General features: G+C 34.7%; 1 protein-coding gene across 11 annotated transcripts in view; it reads left to right on the top strand.

Annotated features, from left to right (window-relative positions):
* Positions 1-24,269, top strand: part of ADGRB3 (adhesion G protein-coupled receptor B3) — a 448,905-nt gene that overhangs the window by 272,424 nt on the left and 152,212 nt on the right. For all 11 annotated transcript variants that reach the window (XM_010405738.3, XM_010405732.3, XM_010405697.3 and 8 more), the window contains one exon: positions 1,027-1,070. In XM_010405738.3, coding sequence (XP_010404040.1) covers positions 1,027-1,070 — 44 coding nt within the window. The remainder of the gene's footprint in view (positions 1-1,026; positions 1,071-24,269) is intronic.

Here is a 24,269-nt window from a genome sequence, read left to right as displayed (position 1 = left end):
TTAATATATTTTTACTTTACAGGTTGCCATGTTTTTTTTCTATAAATAAATCACTTTTGAGAATAAAATATTGAGGTGTGTTTTTTTATATGAAAGTACCTCTATATCTACTGCATCTACACTGTTCACTAGCATTAAGATCCAAAAATAGTGGATTCCTCCTGTTTCTTCAAATCACTTGTGATTTTTTAAAAGTATTTTTTTATTCTATATTTTATATAATTTGTTTGTGTAGTTCTGACTCCTGGGAATATCTAATGCTTATGATGAACAGGAATGTATTTTAGCAGTTTTAAGTACTTCTAAGTCAATTTGAGTGAATTTTAATTTTGTCTCAACACTTCCTCAGCAGCAAAATAAACGAGTAATTATATAGATTTTTCAATTTCCAAAAAAGTTCTCAATAGTTCATTGATTTGTAATAAAAAACCTAGATTCCCATTCTGTTCTAAATCAAATCAGGAATCTTCCACTGACTTTGAAGACAGAGGAGCCGGTATTGTAAAGCTCAACCACAAACAAAAAAATACATATTTCGAGCAAAACACTCTGCTGGTTTAGGACCTAATTTACAAAACCTTTGGACATTGCATGTGGGGTCTGTGAACCTGAAATCCCAACCTCTAGACATTTTTCCCAACATATGCTTAAAAGGTATTACTGGTTTTGACATCCAAATTCCTAAGGGGTCTAAAGTTCTGCTTCTAAACACACCAGAAATGTTCAGTCAAGTCTCTTAACAGATGAGCTATTATCTCATATTTTACTTCCACTAGGATATACCAAAAAGACAACTTTATGCTTTCCTTATCTAAGCAGAGAATGCACAAATACTCTGCTCTGAGGTTCAAGTGCCTTCAAAATATCCTATAAGAATTAACCTTAAGCTTTTGCCATTTCAGTGGCATCAATTCATCAGAGTATAAGGATGATCTTGTAGGAGGAGACCCAAATAAATTTTTAGGTCAAGCATGACAAGTATTTTTGCATACAGGTAACTAATAGGTCTGTTTGTTTTCTTCTTAGGGCACATTGAATCCCTACTGTGTGCTGTGGGATGATTCAAGAATGTAAGTGACAGATGTTTGCTTCTATTGCTATAGCTCAAATATTACGAAGTACCTAGTGATTTTTATGTAGTTGGTCAGTAAACCGGTTGATATGAGAGAGAGAGTGAACCTTTGACAGAGTGGAAGTACTGGATTCTCCAGTCACTTTGCTTCCTTTTTGCAGATACATAAACTGAAATATTCCAAAATCTCACCAGAAAGAGATTGCTTACGTAATAATTTTAATCTGCTTTTTCAAGATTAAAATGGGAATGGAGAAGAACTGTAGTTCCTTCATGGTAGTTGCTGGGCAACAGGCAAGTGGGTAAGCGATGAGACAAATAACTAAGGAAGACTCCCATTTCTGTTACTGCAGGGAGAAATACAATTTTTGAGTGTGATCCCCACAGCATTCTTCATTTTAGTTGGTTCAAATTTTCGTTTAAGTTTATTAAAATAATAGCTGTATTCTAAGCAGTGAAATCTTACTATTAGTCTTCTTGTACATTTTTCAGTGTTTCCCTTCTATAATGAAAAAAAGAAAGTGTTGCTGTAAGAAAGCAAATCAGTAAAATCAGTTGTGGTTTAAAATGAATCCTAAGTTTGTGCAGTTGTAATTTGCTGCATTAATCTTTCACAGTAAATCTCCCATTAAAGTTAAGGTGAACTTTGCATCGATGCAGATTAAGTGTTTCAAGGAGGATCTCTATATGGTTTCCATGTTACTTTTTTTTAAAGATGATGTTGTACTTCTTATCCAGGTATATTATATATGTCTTATAATACAGACTCATCTACAGTGTTAGAAATTGCATGCCTGTGATTTTGTGTTTTTATTCCTTGAGCTTGGATTTACATCAGCACACTGATGGCTGAGAAACAACCTTATAGTACAGAAATGAGAAACTTTGGACATGATACTAGAAATCTCTCCAAATACAAGTAGTGGCTTGGTTTATGCCTCTGCAAAAGAATCATAGTACCATTATTTGCCAGTAACATCATAGTATTCCATTTCCGTGAAATCTGTGGAATGAAGTACATGAAAGACTTGATCTTATGCATTATTAGGAGCACATGGATTGCAAAAGATTTGGAATATATTCTTTGTTTTCTCTTCACAATGTTTTGCTTATACAGGAGTGGTACATTGCTTTGTTTATAATTTTTTATATGGGTTACTTTAAGCACTGTGTATTTAGAGCACATGCTCTGATTTCACTGTTCCAGTTCAGAATATCAAAGTCATATTTAAATGGAATTAGACTGCTAAAAAAAATCCCAACACCATGTATTTTACAATGTGATTAAAAGATTTTATTCAGGTATTTGGGATGAATGTGTGAAGTAGTTGCAAACAAATGCATTTTGTGCTTGCCACTTGTTTTGCATTTCTCTTAGTATTTTTTTATGGAGAAGTTCAGTGCTACATATAAGTACTGTTTTCAATATGCTTCAGAATCTGGACTGAAGAGTAAACTTGTGAAACATCTAAAATTTACATAAAACTTACATAAAATAGTCTGAGGTTTTTGAGAGAGAAACACACATTTTTGTATTCTGAAGGATATCTTTACTAGGCATATTATTTAGTAGTTGCTATTGAATATGTTAGAAGGTGTGAAGACTGGGGGTGTTCTTGGAGATGTGTCCATTTTTAAAAGTGATAGGAGCCCTGAAATATTCCCAATAAGATGTGATGCAGCAGTAAAGTCTGCATGGACACCACTGTCACTTGTTTTGCACATGTATGTGTGATAGTTTATGAGAATGTGACATCTCTTATCACAGTGTGCAAATAGAAAGAGCAAACTTTTCCTTTTTTCTCCATCACCTTTGGACAATATCTCTATTGTTAGCTTATTCAAAATTTATTTTTGTATTTTTTATTATTTTGTTTCTTTTTTGTTTGGACCATTTTATTTCTATTTGTATTTAGTCAGGAATATTTCAGAATTTGTATTCTAACATTGTGAGTTTTAAATTATGAAAGCTCTATAATGCTGAGTCAGTTTCTATCATTTATAAATCTAAACAAATAAATAGGTAGAGGACTATACAATTGATTAGGTGCTCATGATTATTTGGGTTCTTGGTGGCTTTGTTTTATTTCTTCTGCTTTCTCTAAGTCTCAGGAATTAGTTATCCTCACCAGCAGGCAACTGGATTTGATGGATTAATAGCCTAATTCATATTGCAAATCCTACAGAGCTGTGATGTACTCATGTCCTTCCAAACTGGATAATTTTTGCATAACCAGGACTTGCCAAGCGTTTTGGAATAAACCCAAATAAAAGTAGCCTGCTTTAGGGGGTGCTTAACTAATCAATAGTCAGTCAGGAGTCAGGTGTTTTAAATTAAGTGGGTTTTAGATTAAAACTGTGTTTGCTTTTATCATTGGTATCCAGCCAGCAGCAACCTCTAATGGGCTTTTCCACCTTTTTAGCCACTTCTCCCACACCTTTATCGGCACTGGAAATTCACATTTGGTAAATGATACTCCCTCCACTGATCTTGTCAGTTTAATACTTCTCCAGCAGCAAGGAAAGCTTTGTCTACCTGGATTTTGGACATGTTTTCAGGAGATTGATCGATGATTACAGTTCCCTGACATCCAGCCTTGAAGAAAGTTCTGGATCTGTGAGCTGTTTAATCACACCAGATCATCAAACTTATTCTACTGCCATTGGTATCTGTGACAATTTGGTCATCCTAACTTTGGTAAAACCAGTTTTAATCCATTTTTCTATGAGATTTTGTGACTCTGCCCTCTGATTATGTTTTACAAGGTTTCCCATTTATCAAGCTGGCAGCCTTGTGCCCTTTCTGGAGGCATCTAGTCAAGTGTGTGTACAATATTGAGACAGTGGAACTAAAGAACAAAATAGTATGTCATGTATTAAACTCAATCCAATAATTCAACATTTTATTTCAGTTGATTATCACAAAATATAGAGCACATCTGTCTGTGGTGATTGAAACCAGACTTGTTTATGATTGCTTGCTTTGATACTTCCATCTTCCCTACACAAAGCTGAGCATCAGTTGTATGTAAGCAGTGATTTTTTCCCCTCAGAAATGAGTGATAACTTCAACTACTTGTTTCAGAAAATGTATTCTAAATGTTGCCTTCAGTAAAGTCTTAGGATACTGAATGTTTCTCCCTCTAGTTCATAGGAAAATGCTTGGAATATTTGTACTTAACAGTCTAAGGAGAAACAATTTAGTTCCTTAAACCAACCAACCAAAAAATTCAGAAAGAGTTGTGTCTTTTCTGCTTTGCATTATCTGGCATGAGCAAACAATCCTTGCTGTCAGGAACGGTTTGTGATACATTAGCTCAAGTGTCTCAGTCCACAAAGAGAAGGAAAAGCAGTTGGTCAGGTACAAGGGCTGACTTTTCTACCCCACAGAAGGGATTTTAAAGATTTTAAGATGAAACAAAACTTGAAGGCTTTTCTTTTGTCCCTCCTACCTTTCTGGAAAGGAAATCAAGAAAGAATAAGGAGACAGCAAAAACAGTCTCAACCAGAAAGTGATCCAATGGTCAGATGCATTTACTTGGGGACCTCAGGAACTGGCCCTTCAATTTTTTCTTTATATAAATTACTTAAGGAGTTTGAAACGCACTTTTCAGCCTTAAAGGAACAGTCCATGCCCAATGAGCTGTCAGCTCCTCTGGAGTGTGTTACTCACAAGAAGTTCTGCTGAAAGTCCAACATATTATTTTGGAAAATATTCATAGGCTGGGGAGCTGATTCCCAACACCTCTGTATTTGATTTTACCACTGTTTATATGTTTTTGTCACCATGCCAAACCTAAATCTTGCCATATCCCTATCAGTGTTTTTTTCCTAGTATTGTTTTGTTTTATGTAGATATGGGTAAGGCTCTGTAATCCCAGGGATCAAAGAATCATTATATGCATACATACATTTTCATTTCAAAAATGTCATTTACTGTGGCAGTCTGAACAGTTCTCTTGAACTTTGTTGCTATCTCTGATGCTTTCATATGTGATAGGTGCCATAACTGACAGTGTGTATGGATGTTGTGGTTTAACTCCAGAGCAGCCAAGCTCCACGCAGTTGCTTGCTCACTTTCCCACCATTAGTATCAGGAAGAAAATCAGAAGGGTAAAAGCTCATGGGTTGAGATAAAGACTTTAATAGAGAAAGCAGAAGCAATGCACACAAGCAAAGCAAAAGAGGGAATTAATTCAGTGCTTCCCATGGGAAGCAGGTGTTCAGCCATCTCCAGGGGAGCAGGGCCCTCCTACAGGTACTTGGGAAGACAAACGGCATCACTCCAAATGTCCTCAGCCTTCCTCCTTCCTCCCACTTTATATACTGAGCGTGATGTCATATAGTATGGAATATCCCTTTGGTCAGTTTGAGTCACCTGTCCGGGCTGTGTCTCCTCTCAGCCTCCCAAGCACTCCCAGCCTCCTCACCAGCATGGCAGCATGAAAAGCAGAAAAGGCCTTGGCTCTGTGTAAGCCTTGCTCAGCAATAACAAAAGCATCTCTATATTATCAACCCTGTATTCAGCACAAAACATAACCCCATAGTAGCCACTGTGAAGACAATTAATTCTATCCCAGTCAAAAGGAGCACAATGGGTCTCCAGCATCTATGAAGTTTGGCCTGACAAAATCAGTTATTTGTCTTCAAGGACCCAGCCCCTGGAATCTTGAACCGGGGTGAAGAATTCAAAACACAGTAAGAGGCTGGAAAGATAGGTGCCACAGTACTGAACACTGGAAGGTACCACCCTCACAGGCAACCCTCAGCTAGCAGTATTGCAATGAGGGCATGGAAGGTGGGGTAGATGTGGTGGGCCACTGGGAGGAAGTGATTTCTCACATGGGAGTTTCCAGAGTCACCAACTGATTAGCAAAACTATGCAGCTATTGTTCGTTCATTTAAAAATGTGTTGGACATAATGTGGGCACATGTGTTCTCCACAGGATAGAGTCAGTTGTTGCTGGTGTGCTCCACATCTGTATGCAGTGCAACGTGACATCTCACAGCACTGGGTAAGGAAAGGGTTTTAGTATTCTGAGGCTCTTCTCTGCCAGTTGCTGCAGAAGGATGTTATAACAGTATGACAGCATTTTATTTGACCATATGTGTGCTCATAATAATTTGTGCCTGCTGACTATACAGTTGGAAGAGGTACAATGCAATTAGCTGAAATTTTTGATGTTGCAAGAATTTTGACCTGGTTCAGTTTTAGATTAGGATAAGTGGTAAATCTGCTCTATTTTTTTTCCCCTATTGCTATGCAAGTTTATGTTGGCAGTGGTTTAGATTTTCTACCCTTAAGGTATATGAAAGTATGAATACCCATACATGCAAAATGACAAAATGCATGCATTTATATAACTTCACAATTACACTCTAGACATATTGGAGCATCGTCCATTAAAGAGGGTTAAAAAAAGTTTACAATTACTTTTTTTTTAATTATCCCCCACAGCTTTTAATTATTTTTCTCCCATTGTTCCTGGATACAAGTCTGGAGAAATAGTCCAAAAAGGAATTCTTCAATACAAATAAAGAAGATTGTACCAGCTGATTGTGATTTTCTGCAACTCAGCTTTACAATATAAACTTACATGCATGCCAACTTTTGCATTTTGTTTCCTGGTGGCAAAATTGATAGAGATCTGCTATGTCTCTCTCCTCTTCACTTTGATTTTTAAAACTAGCACAATGGACCACTAAATTTTTGGGGTTTTTTGTCCTAGCCTTGCAAACCTTTGAAAATATGTTCAAGAAGACTCTTTATAACTTTTGTCAAAATGTGTCAAGCTGATAATCAAATCATTAGAATATCCTAAGTCAGAATTTTTTTCTGGAAATATGAATAGTAGCTTTTCCTTACTTTATATCACTTTACAGTCATATTATTTTTGTCCCCAAAAAGATATTGAGGAAATTGAATGACAGTAAGTACATGCCAGCTAAAGCTTTGCTTCTTCCATTGACTGCAGTCAGTCTTGTTGGTCCAGCTTTACAGTCAGACTTTACTCCTGGCACCTTTTTCAAGGCAGAAAATTCTCTTTCCATGTTAGTTTCTATGCTTATGTTCATTAATGAACTTACTCAAAAGATAAGTGCCTCCTGGAATGCCTGTTTTTATGAAGAACTTTCCGTAGTGGGACCTGTGTAATAGCACACTACACATTCTTTTTTCTTGATAGTCCTGCATAAAGACTTGAAAGACTTTACAGAATTATGTTCTTTTTCATTAAAACAGTATGGAATGAAAAACATGATCCAAACTCCCTTGCAGACAACTAAAAGACTTTGACTGATTTGAATCAGATCAGATCAAGTGGCAAACAATGCAAGCCATGCAAGACCTAAATTTAAAAATTTTTAAATTCGCAAACTGCTAAGATTATACTGTAATGCAGAAAATTAATTCTGAAATATTGTAGAATATAAATGGAGTTTCTTTATGGTGAAAAAGAGTCAGGCCACAATTTTCTTTGCTTAAGTCATACACAAAATGAATCAGTATATATGGGAGGAATTTATAATTTAGTACTTTTTTTATAACACTGCTCTTCACTAACACCTACACAGCCATGAACAGAGCTTACATGGCCTGCTGAAATTTATAACAAGAAAAGGAAATCAAATTAATTCCTGCTAATAATTTCACTTTCTTTTTAATTTTTACTGGATGATTAATCAACTCCATTTGTTGAGAACTCAACTGCTATTTATTGCTGTTATGTAAATGTAGATTTTCACAAACTAAAAATAGTGGTTTCTTGTAATATCAGGCAATTAAAATTCTGAAATGTAACTAAAAAGAACTAGTGATTGTATCTTCATAATCGAATTTAAAGATTATAATTGGACTTTTGACAGATTTTTAGCATATAATGAGGACAAAAGATAGTTGAGCGGTTTGAATAAACTTCACTACAGAAAAAATCAGTCATAATTTGGTTTTGTATCTGTTTCCAGAAAAATTTATGGATCTTACTAAGTCAAATAAAATTCAGTTGTTGTTTTCTCTAATAAAACTTGACCAAGAAATGCAACAGATAAGATCTGGAAATCCAGCAGGGTGCTGGCCTTGGGCTGACTTACAGGAGAAAACAGTGTTTACCAAATAGAATACAGCTTCCAAAAGTACAAAATAGCACAGTTGAAGCTGCAAAAGTTTAGCAACCCTTCTCATTTATATCATGTACCTCTTAAAGGTTTTTACACCTGTAAATTAAAAAGCAATTTAACACAGAGGTCCATACCATCCTCCCTGGTTTTCAGCTAGGCGAAACTAGAGCATAATGAAAGCAAAACTGTTCATCCAAGGTCACTGATTAAACCCTGGTAGAGTTGGAATTCAAAATTCCTGAGTCCTAAATGAAAATGTTCTCTAGCTGTTCTCAAAGCCAGTATCATTCTCCTGCCATGAATCAGATCTCTGAAGTTTAAATAGTTTTATAATGGTATTTCTCTTTTTTTTTAACTCATTCATTCTGATGATCTCATGACTGTTGTCTGTTTTGGAGAATTTAGCTCTGCTTGTCCAACAGAAGTTGGAAGCACTAAAGGTCCTTGTATTATACCATCCGTAAATAAAAATCTGCTTGTGTCACCAAAGAAGTTGAATAACCTGGGGAATATTTGCTTGTCCATGTAAGAAGACCTGTGCACCTGTTCCTTTGAAAATAGGTGTACAGGTCATGTGCATAAAATTGCTTGTAAGTAAATCATATTATTTGCTACTTTTAAATTTATTTGCAGTCAGTACAAAAAAAAAATCCCAAAACAGAACTACAGCTAGTATAAATATAGCTATTTTTAGTAGTATGATAAGGAAAATATAATATGGTATAATATAATGTATGTTTTTGGACTTGCAGAGTGTAGTTTTGCTTGTCTTGACTTGAAAATGTGTAGATCTAAGTCTCCTGAATTAATAAGTATTCCCTCTGATGAATTGAACATCATGTAATTTATTGAAGTCTGGTCTGTCTTACTACAAGAAGTGTTTTTTGCAAAAATTACCTTAAATAAATATTTGAAATTGTGTTTTGAAATGCATCTTAGAGGTCATCTTCCAACTCTATCAGTGTTTCTTTAAATGTCAACATTGAAATTTTATCTCTGTCTGCTAAAACTGTAATACTACATCAAAACCATTCAAACACAGGTCCGGTGTAAATCTGCCATATGTTATCTATAGCTATCACAGATATACATGTTCTAATGCTATATCAGCATCTCACTGACCTCTCAGGTGTCTTTACACATAATTGAGCTTTTGCTGAATCTCTGAGCCAAGGTTTAAGATGAGCAGATTCAGTTAAATCTCTTCCTAGACCAGTCACTAGAGGGAAGCAAAGACCTTCACGTGCCTGTTCATGACGTCAATCAATGTGTATGTCCTCACTGACAAAATCTGGTCAGTATTCAATCTAAAAATTTTAAAAAGGCTTATTTGGTGAAAAATAACCCTTTGGAAAAGAAAAAAAAAAAAAAAAAAAAGACAAAATCTATTTCTGAATGGTTTATTTCCAGAGGCCATTGTCATTAAAATATAGAGTTATTTTCATGAGTCATATTTTCAGAATTTGAATCTAGATTAGAAATTCAGTGCAGAGTGGATAAATAAGACAGGTTCAAGACTTTCAGGCTTTGAAGCATCCCAATATTCAGAAAAATACATTGAAATATTAGTAAAATAGTAGCTATGCACTTGCATCATTTTGCAAAACCTAAGATAAAATATACCATTTTCTTGATATCTTTAGTTATCCATGCTTCCATTCCATTTTTTTTTTCTGTGGTACTTAAAATCTCATCCTGTATGAGAAGTTTTTCAGTGTATACCAGATAAACAGATCAAAAGAACATCACATCATTAAATGAGACTATTTCATCATGCACTCTGTTTCAGCAAAGAAAAAGCATAACGTGTATATATCAACTCGTATTTATCTTACAGTTTATGACAGACTATAAATGGAGGAGGTTTACCATATACTATATTTTTACTGTAGTTAATTCAACTCTCTTCTACTTAGTGAGAATGCAACTCAGCTTACTATTCTCTACTATGAGCTAGGCTGGTTTAATTCCTTTAAAACAGAAACACTTGAGGCCAATGTTGCATTTGATAAAATGTGACATTTCATTAAAGGAATATATCTGATATGAATTGAATTAGCCAAAAAACTTAAATTATCAGAAACAAAGATAAAAATAATGTTTGGGGGTTTATCACTTAAAATTCTAAATGATTGAAAGATTGCAAGGACAATATTTGTACAACTTATCACTTAATTTGAATGGAAGATCTTTTATTAAGTTTAAACTATGCAGGGTGGCCAGACCTTAATGAGAATAATACAAATGTATATCAGGATTTAAGCAAGTTTAAATGGAAGGTAATATGCTAGATGAAGAGCTCCAAGCAAAGCAATTTCACAAAAAACCCAAAACTGCTGTGTTGAATAACTGCTAGATTATGGCTAAATAGATTTTTAGCTGAAAGCATGGTGTATTTGTAATAGTTTTTTAATGTTATCATTGTCTGCTCTGATAATATTGAGTAAGAGAGATTTCTTGTATAGCTAATTAACTAAATGTAATATACATATGCATTCAAGTGCATGTGCTGGGGATAACATTCTGCAGTCATGCTATTATTCAAAGTAATGGAGTATATAATATAATTCTAAATTTCACAGCCTACAGTTATGATTCTTGAGGGTACATGTTATCCTAATGATACAATTTCTAGCGGTTGTCTTTTCTGTTCTATCTTGCTTTGCTATGGAAGCAAAGCAAAATATCTCTGCATATATCAAAAACATGCATTAAAATGCCATCATGTGACTGTCAGTTCATGACTTAACATGAATATGATCCTGATGTCAAGTTTACCAGTATATCCATAGAAGGCCCCAGGCTTAAAAAACATAACAGATTTGGACAGTAGGAATGGAATCACACCACACGTATTGGCACAAATCCAGGAGTCAGTCCATCAACATGAATGGCAATAATTAAGGGATTGCATACACTGACATGTAGAGCAATAGAGAGCTAGAAAAATAAGATCACTGCTTATGCTGAATCTGATATATTTGCGTGCTTAGCCTGTAAAATGACCAGACTTAAAACTAAATCCTTTAGGTTTATACTACCTCATGATTGCTATTTTGACTGAAATATAGAGCTATTAAATGTCTTTTTTAAATGCCAGTGTGTACTTCTTTGATACCTGCTCAGTTTTAATGGTTATTCACAAAAATTACCTACGATTTTAATATATCAAAATAGCTTAAAATGTAAATATATAAAATGTGAGATAATAGCACAAACAAAAGATATTTAAAACAAAAAAGAATTATTTCATTTGAACAATTTCTGATTGCATTTAACCAGTATAGTGCCCTGCAGCTAGTACAGAAATTCTTAAAAGAGAGCAAGTCAGCAGCATTCAGGAAGTAGTCTAATCTCATTTTAAGCAGTTTATACTCCAGAAGTTGTAGCATGTACAGGAGAAAGTCGATAGTATCTCTTTCTATGCATATCACATCTTCAGCTCATTCTTCCCTTCCCTCCCCCTTTTTCTTGTAAGTGGACAAACATCTGAAGTTTTAGGTACACAAGCTGTGCGTGCGCTTACACACATACTTCATCATTTTGTGTATACACAGAGATTAAAATCTTTGAGGAATAAAGGATGTAAAAATATTTACCATCACCCCCTCAACAAGTACAATTGAAAATATGAAGCATCCATCTCTTTACTTTATTACACAGCAAAGCATGCTCTGTATACTGCAATGCATACTGAAAAATTTATATGGTGTCAGGTTCTACATGCTCTCAATGTAATTTATATTGGAGAACATATACTGATCTTAAATTAGATAACAAACACCTCTTGTATATTGCCTCTTCTTCATTTCAAATGCAAGAGAAAAACCATGCTAAATTTACAAAATCGCCTGGTTTTATCTTTGTCTATCTATCTATCTATCTGTCTGTCTATCTATCTATATATCTCTTTGTCTGTCAGCTATCTATCATCAATCTATCTTTCCTTAGTTACTCTGCCTGTACCAACTGCTAGAATATGTGGTTTTTTGTTTTTTCATCTGAAGCAGACTATTCTGTTCTCATATTTTTGTAACTGATTTACACAAGAAAACTCTGATTAGACACCTTCTTTTCCTCTGAGGAAATTTTTCTACCTAGTAGGTAGAAAAATTTTCATCACAGCCAAGGAAATACATGGATGTCTAAATATCATAATGAGTCAGTGTTTCAGCCGAAATGAGAGAACAAGATGCTCTTAGGTCCACAACCCTGTGAGCTAGCCACTAGAATTACTCAGCTTTCTTTAGTCTGAAAAATGTCTAGCACTTGTGAAAGGACCCACATGATCCTGGCTTCATTCTCACCTTCCTGCAAAAATGGAAACATCTCTTGTGTGTCATTTGAAGGAACCATGAAAGACTAGTGTGTAGGTGCACAGCTATCTAAGAATGATGATACAAGATGAAATCCCAGACAACAACCATCTTAATATCTGGAAAACACAGAAGTTGCTTGTTCAGACAATTGTGGGGAAGAAGCAGGGAGAACTGGGAGTGAGGTGAGAAGGTATTTGTTAACACATTCTGCTGTGTATGGAGTTTCTGTAGATACTGGGCATTCTGTTTTAGAGACACTCTTCTGTTACAACCTCTCCGTGCTACTGCCAGCTCAAACTATTATCTAAATGTCATTTTATAACCTATACAACTAATGTTCCTTTTGGTTTGACTAGATCTTTACATTTTCAGTTTGCTTTGATTAATCCAATTGTTTCTGAGAAAATAACCAAGGAAAACCCAGGTCAATATTCTGGGGATGTGAGTAAGTGTTTGATATTATTTGTATTTGACTTTGAAGTATAGGTCATCAGTGGCCAACTATAAAGCTGATGTTTTTAATAATTTCTCTTCTGGATTTCTATTTGTTTAGGTTTTTTTAAGATGAGGTATATTACATACTGGATATCTTAATGTGTTTGAATAGGCCCTAGATTTAAGGGTTAATATTAAAGGCTCAATTTAGATACCTTAATACAAGCATGGAGAACAATTTCAGAATATATGTACAGAAGATAGAAGAAAATATGCCTTTCAAAGCAGGGTAAGGCACAGGCACCAGAAGACTTCTCTAGCAGTACTGTAGGTAGAAAATTAAATCAATTGCTAACAGCAGAATCAACTGCATAATTGAGAAAATGAAAACACTCAGAGGTGTATATCTGCAAGTGCTGCTGTCACAGGGTACTGTATACAGGTAAGCTGTCTTCTAGGCTCTATAGACTGTACTGACACGATATCCTTTGACTAATGGAAACTTAAATATTTTGGATACCTATACGTACTTAAATTTAGAAATTTAGAAGTTTCAATACCAGACTGAATTCTGCCCTATATATCAATTTCTACCTCAGCATATGGATTTTCAGATTATGTCCTTGCAGTAAACACATGCTTAATAAAAAGATAAGGATGACCTTCTGTAAAATAACCCAAGGACAAATTCTTTGTGGAGTGCTAGGGGTTCTCACAGCTTTTTCTTTCCAGGAGATGGCCCTCACCATCAGACTACAAATAATAATCTCATGAAGCTGCGTAAAAATAATAAGCATAATTTAAAATATTAAATATATGCTATTGACATTGAACTCACAAAACTGGATAGAGAAAAAAGAGGTTTGGAAGTAAATGAACATGTTATGTCTGTAGTTCTTGGATAAACATTTTCCAACTTAGTAAATTCAGTGTTAAGGACGTAGTGACAATGAGTAACTTTATGAAGGAAATATCCTCCAAAGGCAACATACAAAATAGCCATATCTTTTCAGAGAACAGGAAATGCATTCAATGGGGTTAATATTGGAAATATAAAATCAATTTGATAGACTTCTTTGAATAAAACAAAAGGAGAAATGAGTCCTCATCAGGAATAAGACATGCTCTGAAACATAATGTCTAATTTCTAAAACATAGTTTGTAGTCAGAATCAGGGGATAACAAAATAATATTTTATCTTCTCTCCACACTTGGGCTAGATACTAAAAAATGTATATTTGTGATCCTACAAGGTTGATTATGTTCCCAAAAGCATTTTGAGGCATTTTCTGCCCTCTTTACAAACCTATTTATTAAGTGAAAGGGCTTTAATATATTGTCAGCTTTCCATCATGTTATCACAGTTAAGAAGCAGAGATTACAATGAAGTTGGTTAGATGGTACACAGTCAATCCATTCTCATTATTCTCATTGTAACAGCTGTTAAATGAAATTATCTGATATTTACCATAATCTTGCATAACTTTATGAATGCTATAATTGGTATTGAACAGACTTCCCAGTATGTGTTTAAAAGCAGTGTAGATCCTATATTCTGTATTCTTGAAGTGAAAACAAGCCTAGGATTTCATATATGTGACATTTTGTTTTCTTTCTTTTTTTTTCTTTTTTTTTTTTTGTACTGCAAACACTTCTGGCTATATGGTTCCTCTGCTGTATTTTTTTAATAATGAGAAGGTCTGACATTTGTGAAGCAGAAAATCTAGTCTGATTCTGCGTAGTGACACAAATAAAGACCACAAACTTCCCATGATCTTTTAATACCAGTTGTATCTCAATGGTTTTGATTGCCTCTCAAATCAGTTCCTAAAGGCCAAAAGCTGAGAAATAACCTTGTTAACCTTTCTTAATTGAAGTGTGTGATGTACTCTAAAACATAAAAGCCAGAACTGAATGGCTGACATCACACGCCCCTTTCCCCTGCCCACTGATACGGCACCCTTATTTTGTCACGTGAATTGAAATTAATTTAACAAGACAGTTAGCACTCACACCTACAACTAGAACACATTTAGGTGCAAACATCCTGGTTACAGGGATTACCTCTGTCAGCAAGCAGGACTACATAGCAAGAAAACTAATTAACAATAAAATATTATCAGAAACACTATAAAAAGCCTTTCATGAATTGTGTCTTATAAATATTCTAAAACTGGTTTTCTGAACCATGCACTGAGTAATTCCACATGCTATCAAGTTTGGGTTGCTTGCTCTCAGTTCTCACTTAAACCTCATATTTTAGTCTCTTCTTCAGTATGCTGTACAGGGCATAAATTCTGATCATCATTAAATCACATTTTTATTACATTTTATGCATTCTTTCCAGAAGGATGTGTAAAAATAATGGAATTTTAGTCTGAGAGATATTTTGCCCTTTACAATAATGTAATCAGTGAAACGTGTGGAAACTCCGAAGCAGTTAGTTGAGTGGTAAAAAAGCAATGAATAACATAAGGATCATATTTCTTTCCAGAGAACAAAAAAAGTTCTGGTTAACAAATAATTCAATACTTACTTATTTTGCTCTTGAGCATACAATCAGTTAACTTAGAAATATCTATCTAAAGTTATTTTAGTTTATGTGCTTTTTTCTGCAATCTTTCAGTATAGTGACGTATAAAGTAATTTTTTAATACTGCAGCTAATATACCCTGTGTTTTCAACTTGGTCTCCAACTGGGTGAAAATGTTAGAATTTTTTACAAATACTATGTCAATGACACTTGCAATTTTTTTCCATAAACTATGAGAAGAGCAGATTAGCCTCTACTGCTAATTTTTAGTGGAAAAATGTAAACCAAAACCATAATATAGCAAAATGCTATATAGCATGCATTCCAATTAGTTATGTAAATAGGTTCATTATCTTTAGTCTATGTGAGTTTAGTTTGATAGCTGCACATTAAGTGAGCTTGTCTATGAAATTATTGGTGCCATTTGTCTACCTAAATTTGAGCTCCTGCTTTGTTGAACTGAAAGTTCCTTTATCATTTATCTGCTGAAAGAAAACTTCAGTAGGTTGTTAAAGGCCAGAGTACAACTGTAGCTAAATTTTAAAAGAAAGAAAATAGATACATTTAATACCAAGTCTACTCCTGTCTTAAAAGGCATTTCTCAGGTAAGGACTGAGAACAATTATGCCATCCAAAAGTTTGGTAGTTTAAGCAGACATGAGTAGACCCAGCTTAAAAAGAGATAGGTTAATTTTGGATTTTATTATAACTGAGATCTGCTTTTATGGGAAAAAAATATTTGTAGTATTCTTAACTGACCATCGAAGTCTTCATTTTCTGTTTTAATTGTACACTTCCTTACTCAATAAAAGTCCAGATGAGACATCTAGAGGCCCTTGAACAAAACCTAAATTCATCAGCACATACAGGGGAGAGTTTAATGCAGTGAAACCCTTTGTCCAAATAAGCGCAAAAGAATGTTTTGAAAAGAGTCTGCATCAGAATGGCATTATGAAGTGTCATATTTTCTTTCAGTGACTTCCATTTAACTTTGGATGGTTTTATGACTAAAAACAAACAAACAACAGACAAACAGCCTGTTCTCACTGTAAAACCTCAGTCAGAGAGCTGAAAGCTCAGTGGTGTCCTTTCTGGTGATCAATAATTCTTCCCATTGGAGTGAACTGACAGAACTGGTAAAGATGCACCAAAGCTGTGCACCATAAGATGATTCTTCATGTACTGAAGCTGCGCATTTTCTTTAATTCACTCTCCCCAGCTATAAGAGGTCTGTGTTGGTAAAAGAAGTACTGCTGCTGCTAAGATGATACTGGTATGCTACCCTTGTCAGTGCCATTTTAAAGAGGAAAATAATTGCCACTTTACAAATGAGAAATCTGAAATCCAGATGTGCTTGTTTAAGTTCAACAGAGGTGAAACACTAGGAATTCAGAAGTAGACATTGAACCCACAGCTTCTGAGTCCGTGTGAACTCTCAGGGGTTCTGTAATGTCAAATATGTAAGAAATCCCTGAAGCAGGATTCCCAAACTTTCCAGAGAAGAGACATCATAATTTGGTTAGCGTCATTCTCCCTATTTGTTTTTTTCTGGCCCTATGAATTATATATTTGTATATTGTATATATGCAGACTGCAGCACAGTGCAAGAGGTTGTAAAAAGAGTGATCTTCAATCTAGAATTTCCAGTCCCAGAGATAAGATGCTTGTGAACTCCTTCTGTCTGATGACCTAATATCCAGATGTCCCTTCTTTGCGGTAAAAGGCATTTGGGACAACGCTGCTCCTATCTTTGTGGCAGTTTCATTTAAAAGGGAATCTGTATGCCACTGTTATCTGTGAATAGAAAGTGGTTTCAGGTGTTGACCCCTGTAGGCAATAACTAAGTGGAATTCTTAACATTTCACTTTACAGTTTTCTGTTGATTCATTTATCTGTGTTTTCTTCAAAGCTGCTGTAAATACTCAAGCACCAAACTATCCCTATTCACTATTCAAAGAAACTTAAACATCTAACTCTCAGGTTTGTGAATAATAAATTTCAATGCCATGGTTACCATGTTATTTAAACACATGGCTCTTTAATGCCTACCCCCTAGCAACAGTTTCCCTGGGCTAGAATCAGTCCAAATCTGATACAAATCAGGCGTTTTCCTGCTGGTCATTTGGTGCCTTTTAAAAATCAGATGAAACTCAGAGATTCTGAGGTTTTAGTTCACTAAGAAATAATTCTCATATGTGACTTTACCATTTCACAGTTTCTCTTGAGACCCACATCTCACCAAAGTATTAGATTAAGACTGATTAAACATGTATCCTTATCTAAAATCTACAGGGGGTCAATGTTCAACATCATCTGTAGGTTTGCACAATTGAAGTTGTCTTCAACATGGGATTAGAAAATTTTATATGCTTTATTAAAAATTAAACTGGAAGTATTTCAGAAAAATGTTTTAAGTCCTCCATTATGTATCCTCAAATCTTCCAGCTCCTCCCATACGTGTACAGAGAGATGCAAACTTTCAGAGTAATTTTTTTTTTTTAATATATGGTGTTGTTTTGCTATTCTGTGTGGTTTTGAAAGTAAGGAGAAAAACCCTCCCTTTGAGAAGGGAAGATACTAAAACCAAGATGATTATAGTGGTGCTGTTTAGTTTGGAAGATGGTTTTCTCAGTTTTAAGCCTTTCTCGTGTGCATATAAACAGCAACAAGTGTATGTGACTAATGGCAACATTTCAGTGTTGGACTTGTGATGAACTGCAAAATAACACTTACCAAGAAGCATCCCACATTTTGCTATTTCTAGTTTCCTTGATTTTCCCATCCAGTGCTCTGTAACATTGATCACAATATTTCGAGTATCACTACAGATGCCAGCTATGTCCAAAGACATCTAGATGCAAAGGGAAAAATAATATTCATAAACTGTTTCTACACCTCATCACTGCAATGTATTGCAGTGTGGAGTGGATATAGCTACACTGCCTTCAGCCACTGTTTTGGATACTGATAGATGCCTAGTTGTGGTAGAAACAGCTCAGCACAAGCAGGATAGTTTTCTCTGATTTTGTAAACTAAAGTTATTTCGGGAGCCATTATTTTCAGAGAAAAATCACTGCTATATCATGCCAAAGGAATAATCTTCCTTAGACTAAAATAAAAATAAATACACTTTTTGGGGCCATAGTAATTTCTTAACTGTACATGCTTATGACATATAAGACTATGATATGTGATTAATATTATTTAAGTACACATTTCAAGAAATTAATTTCATTCAATATTTAACACTGAAAGAATAGCAACTTTTGCCTTGCTAAGTAGTGGTCAAATAATTTACTATCTGCTTATATGTGCACAGACTTTACACTCGCATTGGACATTTGGTATCTGTCTACTTGGGTTCCTTCTTTTGTTGTGGAGGGAGGTCTTCCAGTCAGAAAGTCAGTGGTCCTGGTCAATGTTTAAATGCAGGAGTGAGGCTCACAAAAGGAAGAATCTGACTGAAGATGCTGCAAGTGGACAATTAAGTTGCCTGCCTTCCTTTAGTCTTTGATCCAGAGCAGCAGAAATGGAAGCAGTTTATAGAAAGTTGATACCAATTAGGACCCAGAAGTTAGAAATTTATTATACCATAAGATTTGCCGCTGTCTTCCACATAAAATCAGTGGAAATGTTGAGCAAATATTTTCCAGAGTATCAACAGTGGCTTCAGAGGGAAATTTGGAGGTTAAAAAAAAGTTTCTTTAATACTGCAGTTTATTTCTATGTTCATACTGTGGGCATTCAAAAAATCTCTAAAGTAAACCTTAAGTAGAATTGGACAGATGAGATTTTATAGAGGAACTTTCAGATAGGAAAACATAGAAAACTTCTTGAGTCAGCAGTTCTTTAAGAAGTAATCTGTAAAAGTCCATTGCTAGTACTAAATATACTTTTGCTTTTTCTGATCACTGAAAGTTCCTGTAAGCGGTATTTTTTCCTGATATTTCAATTCATGTTGCATTTCTTAAATCTTCCTGTATAATTTCAAGAAAATTATGTTATCTCTCTGCTATAAAATACACTCAGATCTGCTCATTTCTCTAGATATATATTTTAGCTTGCAATACTCCAGCAATCCAGCAATTTTTATAATTGAATTTCACAGTTTGACTGAAAGTCATAACCTATAAAAAAATATAGCTAGACATATATATTATGAGCATTGCCATAGGCCACTTCTTTCCCCTGTATTGTATATGAATATACTAAATCTGGTTTGTTCAATATACAATGCTTGTGTTACCATATTTTCTAATAGATTATAAAAATACCATACTTTTCTTACATTCAAGGACGGATCATGAAGAATTCAAAGACTGTAATTCAAGTAGCTACATGTAATTTTCTTTTTCTGTGGAAAGTTCGTATTTCTCATTTTCTTAACTTTCCTGTAGCAATTTTTTAGCTTACATCTTCCTCATGTTCACTCACAGACCATTAATATTTCTTTTTGTTGTCTTTCCTTTGTAATGTTTTGAGAATTCAAATATTTGAACTATGTTTCTGATCCAGTTTAAGAATGTGTTAATATCAACCAGACAGTGTTAAACATCAGTGCCCTGATGCTCAGAACAAATATTCTATATTTTCTATCATTAAAAATGAGTTAAAGAGTTACTTAAATTCTTAAATATTCCTGAAACTTCAGTAAACTCTGTCCATTTTATTATCTGAGAGAAGCATATTATTCATCTATTAGTTTTTCATGTTGATGAATAGTATATTTAATCAGAATGTCAGTGTCTCTGAAATATGCAAATACCTAAAAAAATACTTTGTTCCTTTTTGCAAGGCTACATCATGTCCTTTTGTTATGGTGGGTAAAAGACACCACAATGAAAACATTTAGCTAAAAGTTTCTTATTGTTCTGAGTGATTCCAGTAGCTGAATATATTCTCCTAACTAGGATTTTTTGGGGTTGTCAATCATACTGGAATGTTTTTCCTTTTCCTATTGTTATGCCATATGGAAACTTAGAATAGAAATTGAAGATGACCAGGCAAAATACTTCATCATGCTGGTGGGCTTGGAGTTTGTTATTGAGAGAGAGCATTGCAGGAAGAGAACCAACTGCAGAAATGTCACTGTAACTTACAAGGTCTTGAGTAGACCTATAACATTAAGGCAGAAAGTGCTTAGTTCCCAACTCAGAAGGGTAGAGTTAAATAAATGTAACTATTTCTATAAATGATGGAATATCTAAGGTACCCAGTGCATATTTTTGAGTCAAGGGATATTCACCATTTATAAATGCAGGAATTATTAAATCAGATAGCTATGTATCCGTAGCATCATTTTTCTCCTAATATTCTATTTCCACCCAGCCATACTCCCCAAATGCCAAACTCTCAGATATAGAGATGAGATGTAGGCATATGTATTACATAAAAGGAGGGCAAAAGAAATGGATGGAAACCTTTAATGTGAGCTACTCCAAAAAATTTTCTGTTGTGCATGCTTGATAGACTATTATCTGGACTTTTACTACCAAAATAAAAATAGTTAGCAGAAAAATGCAAATAAGTTAGATTACTTTAAAATCTTCTTCTCCTCTTTTTTTTAAAATTAATTTTAGTTCTAAGTCTGTTTACAAGAGTACTAAAAACATTTGACTTCGGAAATATTCCTTTGAAAATCAGTAAGATGTGACTTGGGTGACTTTCTACATTGTAGAAAATCTGTGTGTTACATGTGCATGCTGGGAAGGTCAAATAATATCTCCATGTAGGCCATCCCTTCTCCATTACTACCTAAGTGCATATAAACCAATTTCCAAACACACAGGCATCTTTTCTATACCTAGCAAGCAAGTTGAGGTAGAATCAAGATTTGTCTGCTTGTATCACATGCTGTAATCCTTTGATTTGAAAAGCAGACCTTCATACTGGCTCCTTCCCCCAAAATTTCTCCATGTGGTCAAATCCGCAAGCAGTACATGACTGAAAATTCACGACCCAAAGGCAATAATTCAGTATTTGTCTCTTCTAGCTCTTGTGAAAACATCCAGTACTGTGGCTGTCTCCTCTGGTGGATATGCTGGTACTTACAACACTGCCTCTGGCAGTGTCTGCTGGAGAATTGCTCAGGCAGCATTATGCTTCCATGAACCACTTTCTTTTCACTCACCCTCTGAATTTTACAAGTACATACAATATCTTCTAATTAAATGTACATCTCTTCCAAAGTGAAGCCAAAGACATTTCTTCACTGGGACGAATATTCAGCTTTCACTTTTCATTTTCTTCATACACTTTTATGTAATTATGCATGACACACACCTTCAGGTGTCAGAAGAGAGTCCTAACATTAAATTATACCATATATATTTCTGTTGCAAGGGTGCCAGTGAAATAAATTTTGAATCATTTTGTATCCAGATGTTCTGAGTCTCTAATAGCGGACTTTCCCTATGATAAATTATTTTTAATTGTATAATATTTCTTCCTAATGTTAATTTCCAATGTAAGAAAATTCACCACACTTAAAACTTAATTTATTTTTTATATAAAATGTTTGCAGTGGGTATAACAACTTCTCACCTTACTCATGGTAAGATGAAACTTCAGGACAGACTGATTTGGATTTAAAGGTCATATGCAACAGCATAATCCAGTTAACTGTTCTGCAGAAATACAGATGTATCTCTGAACCATCTAACATTTGTTTTACTAAAGTACATTGCTAACAAGTTTCCTTTGTACATGGTTCATTAATTAATATTTTTTCATATTTGAAGAAATGAAACCCAGAAAATAATTAACATGTACTACAGTTGTCTTTCCAAAATAAAGCAGGAGAAAGTGGAAATTCAAAGTACCACTGAGAGTCTAATTGCAACACTATCACGGTGTTTTCTTACTCTGTATTTAGCAGGATTGGGCAGGACCTCCTGGGTCGCTGCAGCCAGCTTTGTCAGGCAATTACATCGTAAGATTTGGTTATAAAAGCTCTATCACAGAACCTGTTAGGCTGTGACTTGTGCATGTGCCAGTGTTCTCCAGGTTAAACCACGCTTTTCCATCATTATTTTCCTGGTGGATATAACTGCTGTTCTCAAACATCTCTCAGTCTTTCTTTTGCTATATTTAACAAATTAGGGTTATTTAAACTTCTCTTTCAGAAGAGACAGGGCAGAGTAAATCTAGTAACCCTTTCTTCACAGCACTTTCAATCTAAATTCATGTTCTTGAGCATGAGTGACAAAAGTAGGGCACATGGATTCAATATTGCACATTAATGATGTGGAGGAGGACGAAGAATTAAGTGGTAATCTATTTGAGTCAAAATTGATTTGGAAAAATCTGGTAAAGCATCTTCTAATGAAATAGAATTAGATATGCTTCTTAAATACAAATGTCAGATTTGACCTTCGATGAGGCTATTTTAAAGTTAGTAGGGAGATAAGTATGACTTAGAACTGTACTGCACAAATGGTGGGACCTCATTATTTCAACACTCCAGAGCTGATAGAAGTTTTTGTATTCATGAACTAAATGCTATATGTTGCCATTTCAAAAGTTGATTTGGGCAAGCAGTAAACACACTGATTGCAAAACAGCTACCTACGTGAAATACCCTTGGATTTAGTGAACATAAATTTACTTTAAAAAAAAAATGTAAATAGAGAGACTGGTTAATTCTTAAAAGTTTCTCCAGTTGAAACTGAAGATATGGAAAGTTTTTACCTGATCCAAAAGATTATTCAACTGAGCAGATGTAAATGAAACATTTTCTCTGGGAGACGCCTTGCATGAGAAGCTGCTGGAACAGCTGTTTTACCTCTGCTGAGGGTGCAAACACCGAAATGCGAAGAGTCAAGTATTAAAAATATTGAAATATCTCTTGTCCTTCTCCTTTCCACAGGAAATAGCTCTACAGAAGACTAGTATCTAATAAAAGAGATAGGAAATACTACAAATATAAGCGATGTGGGTTTATGCAGAAACTGCTTTTTTTTGTATTTATTGACTGTTCCTCAGTAATAATGCTTGGCTTAATGAGTTGTAATAGATACGGAGGAACATTCTCATCAGCTAAATAAAGTGTAATTTGAAATCTGCCAAGTAATGCCAGTGTCTCTGAAAAATGTAAATACCTAAAAAAATACACTGTTCCTTTTTGCAAGGCTAAATCATGTCTTTTTGTTATGGTGGGTAAAACACACCACAATGAAAACATTTGGCTAAAAGTTTCTTATAGTTCTGAGTGATTCCAGTAGGATGGCCCTGCCCAATCCTGCTAGACACAGAGTAAGGAAACACCATGATAGTGTTGCAATTAGACTCTCAGTGGTACTTTGAATTTCCACTTTCTCCTGCTTTATTTTGGAAAGACAAGTGTAGTACATGTTAATCAGATCAGATGGGAGTGTGACCTGTAAACTCTGTGCTGAGTATGTCTGAAGTGTAATCAAATATGTGTGAACTTCAGCACTTCAGTGTGGTTTGAGTATTCATTTCTGAGTGCATTTGGCAGCTCATAATTTAATTGTATATCATTAAGATAACATTCAAAAGAGTATTATAGTGGTCATGGTATGTCTGGATATTAATACAGGACTATCAGGAGTCATAAAATAAAATTAGTGTTTTTCACAGGTGTAAAAGTTACAGAAATGCTTTATCATTTTAACATTTTCCTTTCCAGTAGCCTGATCAGGGAATCCAGAGTTCTCTGTAGATATAGAAAAAAAGACACCCTCAACCTAATCAATCTGAAGGTGTATTTTAGCAGACCTTCTAACATACTCATCTTTGCTTCCTGTGACAAATGGACCTTTCAGGTTGACTA

The sequence above is a fragment of the Corvus cornix genome, chromosome 3, assembly GCF_000738735.6.
Source record: "Corvus cornix cornix isolate S_Up_H32 chromosome 3, ASM73873v5, whole genome shotgun sequence".
Lineage (NCBI taxonomy): Eukaryota > Metazoa > Chordata > Aves > Passeriformes > Corvidae > Corvus > Corvus cornix.
Note: the sequence above shows the minus strand (reverse complement) of the source record. Positions and strands in the feature narration are given on the sequence as shown.